Here is a 15,264-nt window from a genome sequence, read left to right as displayed (position 1 = left end):
GCAAGCAATGGGTCGCGTCGTCGGGGGAGGGTCGTTCGAACGCGAGTGACGATGCGAATTTGCGTGTCGATGTCAAGCTTCAAAAATGTTTCGCGGAGGCCAAGTCGTGGTTAGTTAACCAACTCGGTAGTCACTTCGCCCACAGGAAAATAAAGGGCGGGCGGTTGGTTGGTAATATGGAGCCGGGAATCGATGCAACAACGGGCGGGAAGTGGAATTCGACCAAGGCCAATAATCCCCGAGCTCCGCGTGATTCTGCGTTATGTCGATGTGTTGGGGCGTGAGATGTCGGGCTTCTTCTGCCGGAGCGGAGACTTTTCTTTCTGCTGCGTGCTGCTCGATGAAATGGTAGGTAAAACCCCAAATGGGCTTCTCGGTGGCTGTCGCGTGGGATTGGGTTGCGGCCAGAATGCGGCCCAGGGGATGCTAGCGCCGCCGAGCGGGTTTGATCCGCAGCTAAAACCGGGGGTCCGCCTGCCGTCAAGTTTCCTCGGCCAGGATGTGCCTGCCTTCCTGCCTTCTTCGATCTTCGCTTCCTGCCCAAAACACAAAGCTCTCGGTGAGCAGTATGTAGGATTTTTAACAATTTGTGGGGGCCCGCTCAAACAACAAATTTCGGGGTCCAGCCTGGGTAAGGTAGGTGAGATTCTTCGGTTCTCCTCATCGACAATCGACCAGAGGTTAGGTGGGTGGGAAGGACGAGCTTTAGCCGTTTATCGAGAAAAGAGGAGGGAGTGTAGTATCTTGTCAGCACCACAGGCATCTCGCATATACATAGCCACTAAAAGAAAACAACAAAAAAAAAACGCGGTTTGTGGCTTACGGCTCACGGGCAGCTCCGGCCGCATTCACTCTACTTTCGTCCGGCCCCGCGGCTGGGCTTGCTTCTGCACCTGCAGCTCTTCTGCATGCCGATCACGACAAGTCTTAAAAACGGCATTATTAGGTGGCCCCCTGTCCCGTCTATACCCTCGCCTTGTCCTTTTCTCAACGCGCATCGGATGCTCCTGGTTCGGCCGTTCACTTTCCTTCCGGGGGTACATACAGCTAGGCTAGTCGATACGAACAGTTCACGTTTGCTTCCTGTTAAGCAGTCATGCCGTTATGTCTCGCAGTTTATTCTCGGACCTGCAGTAACCCGCCCACACGCCGATAGGAGGTATTTGCCCGGCCGAAACCTCCGAACATTCACGGGGGTAGCACTGAGCTGAAAGTAATCTATCTGTATGTATGCCCGTACATGTATGTGGATACTAACTACTTACGCGCCCTCGCCATCTGCACATTGGAATTTTGAGTTTCCGCAGAGGAAACCAAGAATGTGCGGCGACAAGGGCGGGCCGTTCGAGGGCGGTCTGCACAATCATCAAGAGAGCGGGGGTCAACCTCTCGGCTGCAGGCCGCAGGGCGGAGGAGAAGGGGCGGTTGTCTGCAGGCGCGGGAACTGGCTCCTCGATCCGGCGTATCATCCGCCGCCGGTTGCGGGCTGTCTCAGTTGCTTCGCAAGTGGCTGGCTGGCGTTGACCTGGGGTTGACTTCAACCCGCACCAACAACACATCCAAGTATGTACATACATACATATGGACACTCGCCGAGCAAACGCCAAAGACGGGGTTGGCAAGTAACCTCGTACTGAGAAAACCGCCCAACCAGTTTTGGCCCTCGGTTATGTTAGTATGCTGGCGAAGTGCATACATTCCTACATACCCCCCCTCCGATCTTGAGATGGCAAACTCCTCGGACCGTTCTGTCAATGCAGGAATCCGAATCCATCTCGTCTTAGCGCTAGAATGCGGAGGACGTGACATCGGCTCTGAAGGGCGACGCCACAGCCGGCAAGCATGAATAACCTCGCAGCAACCGTGCGGGTGATCCAAGGCCAGCTGGCAAGTGGCCGCCTGGGCAACTGGGCTAGTGGCCGTTCCGATGGAGGCTCGGTCCGCGCTGGGCCATGACACGATGATCCAGATCTCCGCGCGGCGTTGCGGCGCGGCAGGCTTTCCCGTTGTCTCTGAAAACGCCCGTTGCGTCACTGATCGTCTAGGGTCCGGGACGCATAAACGCTGTGACACCAGACCAAGATTCGTCCTCTGGCTACTCAGCGTTTATTTGACAGGATACGATTGTGTAACGTCGTTTTTGCAATAACCATCGACAACGCTGTTGGAAGGCCTTTGCATAACTGCCAATGCACAACCCACACAACCAGGCCGAAGTTGCTCTTGTTGGTCCTGCCATTCCACAAGCGAGTGCTCCTTGAATATGTAAGATGTCGGCAATGGCTGTCTCAGAGGACCTAGAATGCCGTTGTTTGCAACACTCCGCCCCGGGGTTCTCCACCGATATCCACGGCTAAGTGTCAAGGCGGCCAAATACCTCAAAAAGAGTCAACATGAGACGATACTAGCCATCGCTAAGCTCATATCACGCTGCTAGCTGCGGATGCTGCTGTGACCGTGCATCTCGTTCTTGCGTTCTCGCAATCCTACCTCGAAACAGCCTCGGTTTGGAGAGCACCAAGTCCTCACGTGTCGGTGGTTGATCTCTCGGCAGCTGAATGTATAGTTACACAGCCGTGGTCACTGTCGGCCAAGTCCGGCATAAAAGCCACACCCTCTTGTAGCTCCATTGCCTGATTTGTGTTGGGAAACAGCCAAATCCTCCATTCTCGGCGGATATCTCACAACTTTGAGCCGTTTCCTTGCCGTCCAGGAAGATCCTTGCAGGGAAAACAAACCTCCACAAGCGGATCTCAACGGCGGTCCATCCGCATTTTTAGCCCATCCATGTAGCCATGTTGGCTCGCCGCGCCCATAATTCGATGTGTCACTCTTTATTTCGGAGGTTGCAACCATCGATTCAAACACCCGAAATCTCGATCACGTCGACCGAGCATCTCCTGCTCAACACCTCTTGTCATTGGCGGCCGGCCCCAGCCAACCACCGAAAACCACCCTCCCTGGGGACCAACCACGTTAAGAGTTGCCCGATACGGCAACCAATGGGCGGGATGTGCAATGTTGCAGGGGAGGAAAAAGGCTGCAGTTGGAAGGACATTGCTGCCGCCTCGCCAATCTCCATCTCATCTCTATCCGCAGCGTGAGCGTGACCATGAGGGAAAAAAAAAAGCTGAAACGGATGAAGGGGACAGTCACACAAAGCCGCTCTGCAGCGGAACATCAGCAGCAGCAGCAGCAGCAGCAGCAGGAGCATCACCACCCTGCCTCCACTAACCGTGGAGCTTCCACGGCCCAAGACAATTATAGCAGGGCCGAAGCAACCCCGGCTTTCATCCAGAGTGGGAAATCTGCATTCGCTAACCGGCAATCGTCGATATTCAATCAAGATTGCCGCTTGCCTGCCGCGTGCCGGCCGGCCGCCGCCCTGCTTGCCTGCCACCTCTCTCCCCTCCCCCCTGCGCTGCCTCCCCCATGTTGTTCAAGCCTGTGTCTTATGATGAGAGTGGAAGTTGCTCCGTCTGACAAACCGGCCAACAGTCTCCGCAACCAAAGAAGATCTGTTGCATGGCATGCGAGGTCTTCTTTTCCTTTTCTTGTGAGGGTCCGGGAGGGGGCCGCATCAAACGCGTGAATGCTGCCGTGGTCGGCTGCTCCATATGGCCCGTGCTCCGCTTCGATCCCTTTTGCCCGTCACTCTGATCATCGCAAACACGGCCGAGTTGAGCAATGTTTTCGGCCCCCCGCGGGGGGAATCGGCACATGTTACGAGGGGCCCCGGGGGGGCCGGGGTAGTACAGTGCTTGTCGGCCAATTCATCCTCGCAAAAGTCGACAAAAAATAAGCCAGCAAAAGCCCGGGGTTGACTTTGCCTTTCCGTCCATTGACAGGCGTGGCACGTGGGAAAAAGGACGGGGTGGTTGAACGAAGGATGGCACTGGGGCTGGGCGTGCTGGCGTGCCACCTTCACCCGCAGCTTTGTGCGACCTCGATCCCATATTAATCGGCGACCTTGCCCAACGTTGGACGCCGGGCCGGCTCGCAGCGAGCGACCGTTGAGCTGCCGTCAGCGTCGACAAGGGGCCCGCAAATACGACGCACGTCATGTGTCCTGGTGCGGGAAAGCTTTGTCAAGGATTAATCAGGACCTTGTGCGACAGGACAGGTCAAGAAGATGAAGCACTCCAGGGATTGGCAGGCTGGCAAGCCATTCGGAACAAACCCAGTTGAGGTCTGCTTGTAACGTTCGATTCGAGCAGATAAACGGACCACTCATTCGACGGATTCGACACTCAGCTAACAAACCTCGGCTTCCTGTCGATGAAAAAGAGAAAAAAAGACAGACATGTCGACAACCAACCAGAGAAAGTTCTCTGCATTGATTGCTGCAAAGTGATTCAAAAGAGCTAGACCAGGCTTGGCACCTCGGCGGCACAGGGATGACAAGTCCACCACATCAGGCGCTTGACAGGGCTGCCATGTGTCCCCCATCGACGTGTCCTTTTTGTCTCAACCAGCCGACAGCCCGCCCGCAAGGCGAAGGAATCACAGCCTGTTCTCACACGGCACAAAACCGGCGGGCAGCCGGTCAATCTCGACGGCGGCCGAACAAGCAACCCCCCCTAATTGGCTCGGACCTGCTTCCGCCGTTTCCTGCTGCTGCTGCAAGTGCCCGCCGCAGAAAGGCGGTCAAGCTAAGCAAGCAAAGCTCCAGCAGCGGCTTCTCCTCACGAAGCCAGCCCCAGCGCCCCCACCACCGTTTTGATCTTGGTCTTTTCTGCTTTCCCCCAGTTGACGCTCTTGAGTGCCTGCGCGGCGGGGTCGTCGTGGAGGAGGCCCCAGAGCTCGTCAACGACCGTGTTTTTGACTCGCGGCCAGGGGTGGAACATAAGGGCGCCGAGCCGGGTGCGGGCCTCTCGGATGCCGTCCTGTTTTTTCAACAGCAGATCAGCATCACTCCCGCCCCCAACGGCAGTTGGCGCAGGGCCCGGCTCTCGGCCGAGTTCCGCGATAGCCCCGTAAACCCTGATACAGGCCTCGATCTTTCGGACGTTGCCGGTCTTGTAGCATGCCTTTTGAACCTGCAGGCAGAGGCTCTTGTAGTTGACCCCGCGGCACTCGGCAAAGATGCCGACGTGGAACAGGAAGGCGACCACCTCGAGCGTCGGGACAAGTACCCGATCTGTCCCTTGCCAGATCTTGAGGTTCCGGACCAGAGCAGTGCACACCAAATCTCTGGCTTCGGGCGACCGCTCGCAGAATTCGCACAGCGCGGCGCGGGTGGCAATGACCAGCTCTTCGTTTCCTGTGTCGGCGGACGACACGATGCCGGCCATCAAAGCCTCCATCCATTTTTCTGCATCCCCTTTGACTTTCATTGCCGCAGGGTGTAGCCAGTCTTGATCAAGCAGATCGAGGAGGAAAATGAAATACGCCTTGGACGAGAATGTAGACCTGCGTAATATGGCTGCTTGGCTGGTGACAGTTAGCGGGCACTCAACAACCCGAGAGAGCCACTCACGTTGGTTTCAAGGCGACAGCAAGCGCTGCCTGTGCCTCGGCTCTGACTCTGTCCAACTTCTCTGCCGCTAATCGTAGGATACGTAAGAACAGCTCCGACACTAACTGTGCCGTCATGTCCGATCCCCCGTCTAGCCTTTCCCAGAGTGACTTCGTCGCCCGAATCGCTTCATAGCGGACGAGAGACCCGACATCACCCCGTGCAGTCGTTGTATAATCATCCAGGCCCTCAGCCACAAGCGGGAGAAATACCCCAGTGTTCTGCCTGAGGAGATCGCTGCCTGTCAAGCTCTGGAGTATGCACGCTCGGGTATCTGTCCAGACGTCGTTTTTCCAGCGCTCCATGATGGCGTCGCAGATGAGCGTCTTGTCCTGCTCCGGCGCCAGGGTCGACGCCATTGGGTATACGGCGGCCAGCGCAGAGAAGTGGCCGCTTGTCGTGCGTGTCTTGGACGACTGGCGTTCGCGGGCGGCGTCCGCCCACCCTTGGATGGCCTCGTCACGCTCAGTGTTGCTGCAGAAAATCATGAAGACAACCGCGGCCTCGGACGCCGCGGTGATGATGTCTAATTCTGGCCAGACAAGCCACTTCTGGAGATTGGACCGGGCGAGAGCGACGAAGGTGCTCAACTTCTCCGTCCTATCGCCCACCGATCCCACCAACGCGGCCAGCTCGGCACCGCTTTTAGACATTAGTGAGCGCCCAGGCAGCAAAGTACAGTCGGTGGATGTCGCTGCCTGGAGCACCGGGAATGATGAGATGATTAGTCGGCTTGCCGCTTCTGCAATAAGTTCCGGTTTGCGGTAGGCCTTCGTGTCGCAGTCCTTGAGGATACCGAGCAGAGCATCTAGCGAGAGCTGAACAAGCCCATCAAAGATCGCCGTTTTTTGTGCCCCGACAGCAACGGAAGGCAGAGCATCAAGAACCGCGGCGAGGCTAGAAAATAAGCCATGTCTCTCCTCGACTTGTCGAGCTTCAAGTGATTTGATACGATCCAACACCAGTGAAACGGACTGCGTTAGGCGTTGGAGAGGGGCCGCGGTTCCCACGGACAACTCTGCAGTGATCATACCGTAGGAAGCGCCTGCAGCCCGTCGTGAAGCGGCATCGGCGTCGCCAACCCCTCTCCAGTCCAACAAGCCATCCAATATGGCTTCGCCATACTGCCCCGAGAGTTTGGTCACGCCCAGGGCAACATCTTGGAGCGCCCTAGACCTCAAGGCCACTGCATGGTAGTCGACGGTTTGGACAACCCAGATGCCCTTCTCGACGGTGTCGGGGTGGCGCCCGATTAGCTCCTGCAACGCAGCTGACGAGCCCCGCCTGATGTTTCCTGACGGATCTAAACAGGCGGCGGTAACGAGGTTGGTAGCGATGACCTGTAGGATTGAGGTCCCTGGGCGGGCATCTGTAGTCATGTACATGGCCGGGACTGCCAGCAGCTCCGCCGTGGTGTATCGTCTTGCGAGCGCCCAGATACCGAAGCATGCTGCGTCCCTCACATTTGCGCCCGTAGAGCTGCCTGACGCATTTCGTCTTTCGAACGACAGGCCCATGAGCAGGGCGTGCACGATGTCTGCAAGTGTCTCAGCTGGCGGAGAGCGTCGGTAAAGAAGGTGAGAGAGCGTAAGCATGAGGCCGTGCCACTCCAAGGGGTCGACCATGCTGAGGTCTTTCTTGGACGCTGCCAATGGGTCTTTGGGGTCCTTGACACGCAGGACATTCCTGTTTAGAGACTCAAGGACGGCCTCAACCACCTGGGAAGCCATATCCTCTTCCAGCTTGAGCGTGATAACACCGAGAGCCTTGCTAGCGGCAAAACGAACTGGCGTGTCGTTGTCCGCCAGGCTCTCCAAAAGAAACCCAATGGTAGTTTCGACAATTTCCATGCCTTCCATGTCCTGCGGGTTTCGAAGAATGAGAACAACCACAGCCCGGATGACTTTGATCATGGTCTTGCGAGCGAGAGCCGACGCCATCATGGAACCCGCCCTCTCTCCCTCCGACGCTATCCCATGCACAGCGTGGAAGATCGTAGTCAAATACCGATCCATATCCGACGTGTCCGCAGAGGACGCCAAAATGCCCGCCAGAAACGACAACACCCCAATATAATGATACGGCGTCCGCTCCGCCGCACCATCAGACCGCAGCGCGCCCAGCGCCCAACGCACCAAGGCATCCAACACCCCCAGCTGCTGCATATCCCTGCGCATCGAGATCCGCACCAGCAGCGCCTTGGACGCGTCGCGCTCCTTGCCCGGCGACGCCAGGTACTTGATAGCCAGCGGCACGATGCGCGTCGTGATGCTCGGCAGTCCCGCAGCAGACCACGCCAGCCCCTCCACTTTCGCCGCCGCCTCCTCCTCCTCCTCCATCTCCTGCGACGACATGCTCGCCAGGTCGAACGGCGCCAGCATCAGATGCGACAGCCACAGCAGCGCCACGTAACGCTCCTCCCACGTCCATAGCACACCACCACCGCCCCCACCGGCACCACCACCAACAACCACCCCATCAGCCCCACCCTCTCCTCCTCCCACCTCCCCCCTCCTCTCAGCCCCCTCCAACGCCGCCAACAACAACTCCAAATGACGAGCCTCATTACTCAAGAAGCGCACGACGACCTTCTCGCCACGGATCTTGCAGAAGGTGTACAGCAGCTTGCAGATGGCGCGGGGCAGGGGCATGAGCAGGTCTGACGCCGCGGCGGCGGTAGCAGCGGACCCGCGGGTGCTTTTCTGGTGGCGGTGGTTCTGGTAGTACTCGATATAGGCGTCGCCTAGGATGGGGAGCCAGGTGGGAAGGTGGGGGTCGAGGAGTTGGGGGAGTTCTTGGAAGGGGTCGAGGAGCTGCGGTGGGGGGTTAATTTTGGGTGGCTTTTTTTTCTTGTTGTTGTTGTTTTGAGGGGGGCAGAGGGATGAGTGGAATTTGGAGGATTGTCATGTGTAAGGTAGCCAGCGAGCGGCGAGTAGTAGTAGTAGTGGTATGACTTACTGAGGAGATGAGGCGCTCAGTTTCACGGGCTCGCACGCGCGACCGCACTGAGGCGATTCCGCCTGCGCCATCTGGTTTTCTGAGAAATGGGAGGAGTGACTTGTCGAAATCTACGATAAGATCTCCTGAGATCTTCTGGAGTTTAATGTCGAGGTCGTCTTCGGGGGCGTCCATGGTGGCGAGTCAGAAGTTGGAGGATGTTGATGAGTTGAAGTTTGAGAGTGGGTCTGTGTTTCGTGAGGTTGAGGCTTGATTGGGAAGGCATGATGTCCCCTCAACATCAGGCACCAGCGCAGTTTCTTGCCAGTTTCAACAAACACATCTCACAGGCAAAGTTATAACTGCAAAACTAAATGTAACTTTATTAAGCAACGCGTCCGTTATCATTATACCGGGTATCTATATTAATTCGTTCCATGATCAGCCCCTAACATACCCTCCCCCGCTCTCCCGATTTAAACACCAACAGCCAAGGCCGCAACGATCACATCCATCGCTGAACTATGAGTCGAAGCATTCGGCCCGTCGCCCAAGTCCGGTGGCCCCGTCCATTTAATACCCAGTTGGTTCTTGCTGTTCCGGTCCTTCGACCAGATCGAGTTGGCGTTCTTCTGGATCGCCGTCCGGAACGCGTCCTGCGGCGCCGCTTTGTGCAAATAATGCAAGTTCCGCACAAAGATGCCCTTGAACTGGCTGCCGTCAGCGCCACACTTCGGCTCGCACTTGTCTACCTCCCGGATGATGCCGTTCTCGTCGCTGAGGAGTGCAATGGCTGCCTTGGCGATGGTGGCGGCTTGGTTGAGGTACGATGAATCTCCGGTTGCTTTGGACAGCTCGGCCAGTCCGCCCAACACTACCCCCTGGTTGTATGACCAGGTCTGCATGCCGTTGTTGACGCAGCTGCCATCCGAGTTGATCTTGAGGCCGTCGTTGATGAGGTTGTTCTTGTTGATCATGCCGCTTTTCTTGAACCACGCCCACTGGTCCTTGGCAATCTGGGTGTACTCTGCCTTTCTGCTCGAGATGCGGTTCGCGAGGCTGGCCGCGATGCTGAGGTAGAGCTCGTTGGCGATGGCATTTTTGTACGCCTTTTCCTTGCTCCACCAGAGACCGCCACCGCACGTACCGTCTGTGCCGGCTTGCATATCCCTGAAGATGTGCTCGGCCATGTTGAGGTAAGCCTGCTCGTGCGTCACATCCCACGACCTGATCAATGCGAGCGCCCACCAACCCTCGTCGTCGTAGTAATCGTTGAGGAACTCGGAGAAGCCTCGCTTGCTCGCCGCCTGGAATTGGTAGGATGAATTGGTCAGGCCAGTGGCGGAGAGCGTCTTTTGGGCCGTGACAGACACTCGCTGTGCTCCGCCGTACGTGTTGGATATGATGCCACGGACATCCAGATTCTGAGCGGCAGATCCAGCATTTAATGCCCAGTCGGTGAGGACGGTGAGGCAGTTTGCGCTGTTCCACCAGCCCGTGGTTTTCCAAAGCCCAGATGGTGAATCGTACCATCCTTGGAGTGCCTTGGCTGCTTCCAGAGAATTGTCGGCTGAAGCTCTTTCAGCATGTTGGCCTCGTATGGACATTAGGTAAACAGCACGAGCGGCAAGGCCACCCCATCGTAAGGAGACCATTTTGGAACGTTTGGTTGCAGAATGGGGATGCGCAACTGAGGCGGATGGTCGAGGAGAGGCGGCATAAATAGGACCTCGCGGTAAGGGACCTGACAGCAACGCAGCCTAAGGTAACGGTAAAGTAGAGATGAATGACCCTTCAGGAGGCGCCGTGTTCAATGAGCACATAGCCACGTCCAACAGTATACCGGGGTCCGGATGTCGCCTCACGTCCCGAAAAGGAAGCTATTACACCTATAGTTCCCTCTGATATGCCATCCAGCATGCTCATCCCTGCATGGGCTGAGACAGCCCTATCACAAGCCAGCATAAAGGTCGCCCCTTTGCGGCCAAATTGCTGCTTGAACAACACCGTCAGGGGTAAGAACGGTTGGTAAAGCGCTTCTCGCGGAATAACCGCCTTGGTGGCCAGGGGATTGACCGTGGGATTGACCATAGGAGAATAAACAGCCGATCCGACCCGTCCAACCATAGGGGTTGGAACAGCCGCGTACAGTGCCCAATATTCATGTAGTGATCAATAAAACAGTCTACGATGCATATGTAGTTCCCTGATCGCCCATGCAAAGAGTCAGGTGGGATATCTAATTGGCAATGAAGTTGTTCTTGTGCCAACCTCGTGGATGTTGCGTACCATTCCCTTGTTGATGAAGGGTTGCGCATGGAGAGACGCATGACTGCCCAGCCCCCATGTTGGGACCACCTGTTCCAGCTGTGGGGATCGGGCATGGAGCTGTCAACGTTACGCTCCATGTCGTTGCACGAGAGATCGGTAGCCTCGTCCAAAACTGGAAATCACCTTACAGCTCCAGGGAGGGAGAAAGCTACCCCGCCAACAGCTGTGGTGTTCTATAGCATCCAGGCCAAAACGGCCGAACTCCCGGTCGAAGGGGGAACAAGAAAGCATGAAAGAAAAAGCAGTAAAAAGAACCGACATAAAATAAATTATGTCGAGGTGAGTGCGCGTGAGACGGCAGCCATAGAGGAATTAGAAGAGTACCTACGCATGGCGTCGAGACTGGGTTGTTGGGGGTTGAAGACTCAGGCCTGTGTCCATCAATTGCGTCAATTGAAGGCAACCAGCCCCGCCTAACCTGATCCCAAGAGGCCGGACTCCATCTCCAACAACACAACCTGACACCCAACCAACTCAACGCTCACATGCCCACATATTTCCGATGACAATCCGGCCTTTCTGGGCCTAGGGAAGGCGATTCGAGTCAGTCTGCCCCCCAATAGATATGTGATTCCCGTCCAACTTGGATGCCGCTCTGTTGCCTAAGCTTTGAGACTGCAAACAGTTTCGAATGCCCAAGGAGATGCAGAGAGAGTTATAAGATAGGGTCGGGGGATGGCCACTTGCGTATCCCCAGGCTGCCCTTCACCTGGCTACTCAACCAGGCCTGGGATCCTGATGTAACGAACCATCAGGATTTCGCCCTACTGTGGGATTCAGTGAGGTATCTCCACCGCATAGCACACCGTCCACATGAATCCTGCCAGCGATTTTGTGTCGCATGTTGGACGACACCCGGATCGATGTCTTAGACCCCGCAGAGAAGGCGAATGACTGACACGGCATTGGGAAGCAGTTGGTCTTTCGTCATCGGTGCAACAGAAGAATCGCGGAGCAGATCCAACGTGGCAAAGTGCCGATGCCGTCTCAGACCGTACTCGTAAAGATCACCGCATCCTTTGTGAGGAGGTCATTTGAGGACCTCGAGAGGGACCTTGCCGTCTTGCAAACATGGCCGATCTGGTCCCAACAACGGGCTGATCGGCGGCCACATATTGCCGGGCACAAGTGCAGGATTGATGATCAAGCGTGAAGTGTAAAATGGGTATTTGGCGCGGATTTTGTAGCAATGATGCCGTATACCTTGGCCCGTGAGGTTGTTGAAGCTGCGATCAGAAAAGGAAGCTGCCTGGCCTGGAAGTGGTGAAGGCGCTGCGCTGTCAATGTGGAGCCTTCGGAAGATGGAACATCTCGTGCACGAGCCATCGAAGATTTGCGTGGAGGTTGCAGCCCACGTGGGGCCTGCTGAGATTTGAGGGTCCGGGGGAGTCCAAGCTCCAACTGGACCCCGCAACTGCCCCGCAACCTGCTCACCAGCCCCACTAGAGCTGCCGAATTCCTTGCAATTTCCGACGTGGTTTCTTCAACCATCAACAACCGACCACAACTCACCAAGCTCGACAACTCACGATGACAGCACGGGCCGCTTGCCGGTGCAATGTGATGGCAATCCATTGACGGTTTCAGCTTTAGTTGGCGTAGGAATAGGCACCAGCATCGAGTCGCCCATTTCCCTTGGATGCTCCGTCTATACGGGCTGTTTTGATTGACTGCCTCCAGATGCACGCGGAGCAAGTGTCGCAAGCTGGGTTAGCGGCGGTGGTTTATTCGGTCCTCCTCAAAAATGACATCGCAATCACACCGAGTCGCCGCGGGCCTTTGTCGGTCCGAAATAACTCGAGACTAAGCCTGGGCGATTTGAGGACTTGAATGGCATGGCAAGACAGACTAAATCTCATCACCCGAACCTTTTCCGGACATGGGATGGACGCTGGGGGATACGGCGCTCAGCAACTTTGGCATCGTATGACTTCACGGCAACGTGATCAGGCGAGATAGGCTTTGCCTGCAAAGTTTCGCACGAGATTTTGCACAAACAGCTCCCCGCGTGTGTCTTCACGATATCGTGAGCCCCCGATGGTCATGGGCCCGTCAAATTAGCCATATTTTGCGGAAACGAAGCCAGTCCAAACTCTCGCAATGTCAGCCCGCGGCAAGGGAAATGGTGTGCCTCATTTGGGCATTGGAAGGCCATCATCAAGCACAGCATGAGCGGGCGGTTTGATTCGCCGCGCAACGAGTTCTGTGAGTCACATCTCGGCCGTTTCGAGGCAATCTTTCCTCCCTCCTTTCAGATGATTTCTGCGTTGACGACTGCTTGCCCGGAACAAGCCATTCAATGGGCCGGTGGCCCGGTATTGACGACTCGACAGAGACTGCTGACTTTCAGGCTGATTTCACCGCGGCCCGCTGCAATCGGTGATATCACAGAGCCCGCCGTCGCGTTTTTCGCGGTCTCAGCTGTCGAGGAACGCGTCTCATGCATATCACGATCCCCTAATTTCTTAGGCAGCTCGGCGTTGCGTTGCAACGGCCGGCGCGGAGGTTGAGCCCGTCTTGGCGCACCCGACTAGCCGGGGAATAGCGCCGTGTCAAATAAACCATCACAGAATTTGCGTCAATTGTTGGTATTGTTGGGTCTTAGCGTTGCTGGTTACGCGCGGCACACTGAAATTGGAGACCCGCACCGGGCAATGTCAACAGCACAGAGACACGTATTTCCTGTGCAGGTCCATATGCTTTCATTTAGCAATTGGCCGTGCGCTTCCGGTTCTCTCCGTTCCGGTCAGGGACCGCCGGCTCCTCCGGGACCCCCCGCGCTAAACCCTCGGTAGACCCGGAGGGCGTCGGCCCCGTGAGGCTCGACTTGCCAAGATGCAGGGCCGGGCGGATCGGGGCTAGCGCATATGTGATCCTCACAAGAGTCTGATCTAGCGGGTGGGACGCGACGCCACATGCGTGCATCGTGACAGGAGATGCTTCGCGCATGCCTGTTTCAGATACAGTCGGCACTAGCAATGCCAGGGACTAGCGTGACGGGAGATCGATCAGAGCAGCGGCGCAGCAGATTCGAGAAGGGTGTGCCGAAGCATAGGGCCGTAACCCGAGGTCAACATCCACTCTGCAGTTTGTCTGGCACCAGACCGGCCCTCACCGCCCAAACGGCAAGATCACGGCTTCACCGCATACAGGCCTTCGGAAGGAGGCTGAACGGTGCCAACAAACCCGATACGTCGCACGGCAATGCCACGACCAATACGGCCGTACTGTACAACAAGTACATACCCTTCGGTTTGAGGCGCGCAAACAACCGGGCTGTTGATGCTGGCTGGTCGGCAATCACTGGCGGTGACAGCAAAACTAAATTGGATGTACTTCGTACCCGAAGTAGCAGCATTCCTTATCCGCTGTCGGATCTTGCTCTGACGTCTTATGCAAAAAAGTGACCAAATTACTTATCCTCTCTCTATCTCTCGCAGGAGAGTCAACACACCCAAATCCACACGCCCAAACAGGAGACATCAAACCGCGCTTACAAGCCCGCCAATCACCGCCCGCCGATTCGTGCAGGCGTCTGAATCGGGCAGTCAAGAAAACGGCCCCAGCCCATCTCGGCCCAACCGGCAGACAGCCCGCAACCCCCTAGTCCAACGGAGCGAATCTCGTCCGAATCGGATCGTGTTTGTGCGACGGCACACAAAACCACATGCATGCACACCTGAGAAAAGGAAAAAAAAAAAAAAGGACAGGAAGAAAGAGGAAAGCAAAAGAACAAGCCAAGCAGGCCAAGCAGGCCAGACCGTCCGGTAACACCGAGACATACCCGCCAAACCCGCCCGGGTTGGGAGGTCCCAAATTTCGATTATCTGTCGAGCAGTGGGTTAGGTTAACCGCTTGGAGACGGCGTGGTGTTGTTCGGGACCGTTGCACGGGGGTCTCGGCACCGGCCGTCGGTCTGGTGCAAGGGCCGACGGATCTGATGAGCAGGGTATCTCTTTTTTTTTTTCTTGTCTTGTCTTGCCTTTCCCATGTCTGCCTATCTGCTTAAGGTTTCCCAGATTACGGTTTAGATGAAGAGATCTCTAAAAATTAATCTTACGATAGTTTAGCGTCTTCGCCCTCGCCAGGGTGTGTGGGGCTGGTTGGGATGGGTGGGTGGATGGAAGGGCACACGAGAGAAAAAACCGTTGAGAATGCCATGGCACCCCGGCAGCCTTACTTTTCCGTGCTGTTGTTTGCCTGTGGTGACGTATGTTCATCCATACACCCATACACTACACCCATACACCCATACATCTCGGTGTGCCTGGCTGGCAGCGATTGCCAGCGGGGTACCCGACTGCACATGGCTGAAAGAAGTAATCGAGATCTTCTGGCTGCGGCCATCCGAGTGTTGGGTTGAGTGTTAGGGGTTTGGAGGGTTTGCTGGCTGGCATTATGCCGACGCAGGCAGATTGAGTGAGCCGGATGTTGGGCACGGCACTGTGTGCCATGCCATGAACTGTGTCTAAGGGAAA

At 56.3% G+C, this 15,264-nt stretch overlaps 4 protein-coding genes across 4 annotated transcripts; 1 reads left to right on the top strand and 3 right to left on the bottom strand.

Moving 5' to 3' along the window:
* Window positions 1–12: 12 nt before the first annotated feature.
* On the top strand, window positions 13–1,155 carry F5144DRAFT_260809 (uncharacterized protein). Its single transcript, XM_066783538.1, has one exon. The coding sequence runs from the start codon at window positions 193–195 to the stop codon at window positions 1,054–1,056; it is 864 nt and encodes a 287-aa protein (XP_066643866.1). The 5' UTR covers window positions 13–192; the 3' UTR covers window positions 1,057–1,155.
* Window positions 1,156–4,685: 3,530 nt separating this feature from the next.
* Window positions 4,686–8,650, bottom strand: F5144DRAFT_490407 (tubulin folding cofactor D C terminal-domain-containing protein; the record flags this gene model as incomplete). Its single annotated transcript, XM_066785794.1, has 3 exons — window positions 4,686–5,433; window positions 5,480–8,331; window positions 8,477–8,650. The coding sequence occupies 3 exons, from the start codon at window positions 8,648–8,650 to the stop codon at window positions 4,686–4,688; spliced, it is 3,774 nt and encodes a 1,257-aa protein (XP_066643865.1).
* Window positions 8,651–8,798: 148 nt separating this feature from the next.
* On the bottom strand, window positions 8,799–10,203 carry F5144DRAFT_575023 (glycoside hydrolase family 76 protein). Its single transcript, XM_066789056.1, has one exon. It carries the CDS (start codon window positions 10,108–10,110, stop codon window positions 8,932–8,934), a length of 1,179 nt encoding a protein of 392 aa, XP_066643864.1. The 5' UTR covers window positions 10,111–10,203; the 3' UTR covers window positions 8,799–8,931.
* A 3,289-nt stretch (window positions 10,204–13,492) lies between these two features.
* On the bottom strand, window positions 13,493–15,183 carry F5144DRAFT_548640 (uncharacterized protein; the record flags this gene model as incomplete). The annotated part of the gene is made up of 5 exons (XM_066787537.1): window positions 13,493–13,737; window positions 14,033–14,107; window positions 14,571–14,613; window positions 14,967–14,986; window positions 15,042–15,183. The coding sequence occupies 5 exons, from the start codon at window positions 15,181–15,183 to the stop codon at window positions 13,493–13,495; spliced, it is 525 nt and encodes a 174-aa protein (XP_066643863.1).
* Between the last annotated feature and the right edge of the window lie 81 nt (window positions 15,184–15,264).

The sequence above is a fragment of the Chaetomium tenue genome, assembly GCF_020726465.1.
Source record: "Chaetomium tenue strain MPI-SDFR-AT-0079 chromosome Unknown F5144scaffold_4, whole genome shotgun sequence".
In the NCBI taxonomy this organism is placed as follows: Eukaryota; Fungi; Ascomycota; class Sordariomycetes; order Sordariales; family Chaetomiaceae; genus Chaetomium; species Chaetomium tenue.
The sequence above is the reverse complement of the archived record's forward strand: the minus strand, read 5'-3'. Positions and strand labels throughout refer to the sequence as shown.

Coding starts and splice junctions, on each gene's coding strand:
- F5144DRAFT_260809 (XM_066783538.1), top strand. CDS start 193: ATGCAACAACGGGCGGGAAGTGGAATTCGACCAAGGCCAATAATCCCC.
- F5144DRAFT_575023 (XM_066789056.1), bottom strand. CDS start 10,110: ATGGTCTCCTTACGATGGGGTGGCCTTGCCGCTCGTGCTGTTTACCTA.